This window comes from Lepidochelys olivacea (assembly GCF_965140295.1).
Source record: "Lepidochelys olivacea isolate rLepOli2 genome assembly, chromosome: 13".
In the NCBI taxonomy this organism is placed as follows: domain Eukaryota; kingdom Metazoa; phylum Chordata; order Testudines; family Cheloniidae; genus Lepidochelys; species Lepidochelys olivacea.
The window spans coordinates 36,295,595-36,297,213 of record NC_140423.1 but is presented as its reverse complement, the minus strand read 5'-3'; the positions used below and the strand labels follow the sequence as shown (position 1 = coordinate 36,297,213).

The 1,619-nt window shown below is 41.7% G+C and overlaps 1 protein-coding gene across 1 annotated transcript; it reads right to left on the bottom strand.

The window, feature by feature from the left end:
* Positions 1-403: 403 nt before the first annotated feature.
* On the bottom strand, positions 404-1,381 carry LOC311529493 (olfactory receptor 1M1-like; the record flags this gene model as incomplete). The annotated part of the gene is made up of 1 exon (XM_084645439.1): positions 404-1,381. The coding sequence occupies one exon, from the start codon at positions 1,379-1,381 to the stop codon at positions 404-406; it is 978 nt and encodes a 325-aa protein (XP_084501565.1).
* Between the last annotated feature and the right edge of the window lie 238 nt (positions 1,382-1,619).

Genomic DNA, 1,619 nt, shown 5'->3' with positions numbered 1-1,619 from the left:
CACTGGAGAATTAATGTCATTGGCATCAATGGTGTGTGGAAGAGACCCAGAAGCACTCAAAAGATATTAAGCTCCTTGCAGAATTTGAGCCCTAGTGTTCATGTACGGATGACTGAAGCAGAGTGCTCTACTGAAACGTTTGTCTTTTCAAAAAGAATGTCTCTTACAGTATCAAGTTTTCTATAAAGAAATGTGCATTAATTGTATGAAAGATGAATGCTCAAAATGTAGCAGAGTCACAGAAAGAAAGAAAGAAAGAAAGAAAGAAAGAAAGAAAGAAAGAAAGAAAGAAAGAAAGAAAGAAAGAAAGAAAGAAAGATGAATAAGGGGTAACCCTTTTCTGAAGGAATGAAATGGGCCATGTCTAAGAAACTGTATCAGTTCATCTCTATTTTACTATAGGCTAAATTTTTTCCTTTAAGCTTCTATGTCTGTTTCTGAAAGCAACCTGTTTCAGAATAGTTTTTCTCAGGGACTCTTTGACCTCCTTGTTTCTCAGGCTGTAGATAACAGGGTTGATCATGGGAGTCAGGACTGTGTAGAAGAGAGAGAATATTTTGTGTAGGACCTTGGGAGTGTTGCTTGTTGGAAACACATAGACAGTAATCACGCTCATGTATAAAATTGTCACCACAGTGAGGTGGGAGGAGCAGGTGGAAAAGGCCTTTTGTCTCCCTGTGGTGGAAGGGATTCTCAGAATGGCCGTGATGATATAAATGTAGGATGTCAGGGTCAGTAGCAAAGGCACAAGTGTCCCAATGGTAGAGACAGTAAATGTCGCCAGTTGCAGAGTCTGGGTGTCACCACAAGACAGCTTTATCATGGGTGAAAAATCACAAAAGAAATGGTCAATTTCTTTGGAACCACAGAATGTTAATGGGAACAAGAAATAATTTAGTGTGCCATTGACCAGAAAACTATATACCCAGGACCCTGCCACTAGCTGGAAACAAACCCTGCCATTCATCAGAGCAGCATAGCGGAGTGGATTGCATATTGCTAAATACCGATCGTAAGACATTGCTGCGAGCAGCAGATTTTCTGTTGTTGCTATGATAGCAAAAAAATATGTTTGCACAAGGCAGCACTTAACAGAAATGGTTCCATCCCCAGTCAGGAGACTGGCCAGCAGCCTGGGCAGGATGGTGGAGGTGTAGCAGATCTCCAAGCAGGCCAAGTTCCCCAGGAAGAAGTACATGGGAGTGTGAAGGTGCTGATCAGCCACAACTAGGATAATGATGAGGATGTTCCCGACCATAGTCACAATGTAGATCACTAGAAACAGCAGAAAGAGAAGGGTCTGCAGTTCGGGGGCATTCCCAAATCCTAAGAGGATGAATTCCATGATCAGGGTTTCATTTCTTCCTTCCGCTTTCTCCATAATATGTATCTAGAAACACAAAACCATTATATCTTGATGGAGTACACGCAGTGAGGTTGTGCTGTCAGTTACATGGTTGAAAGCTGGAGTAGTTAACCTCATGCCACTGCATCTCTCCACTGGAAAAATGAAGTTGTCAATAAACAGAGGAAGACTCATATCATTAAGAAGTTGAGCTTCCAATATAGGTGAACCAAGAGCATGGAACCCTATTGAACTACAGAAATGTCCCATCTGA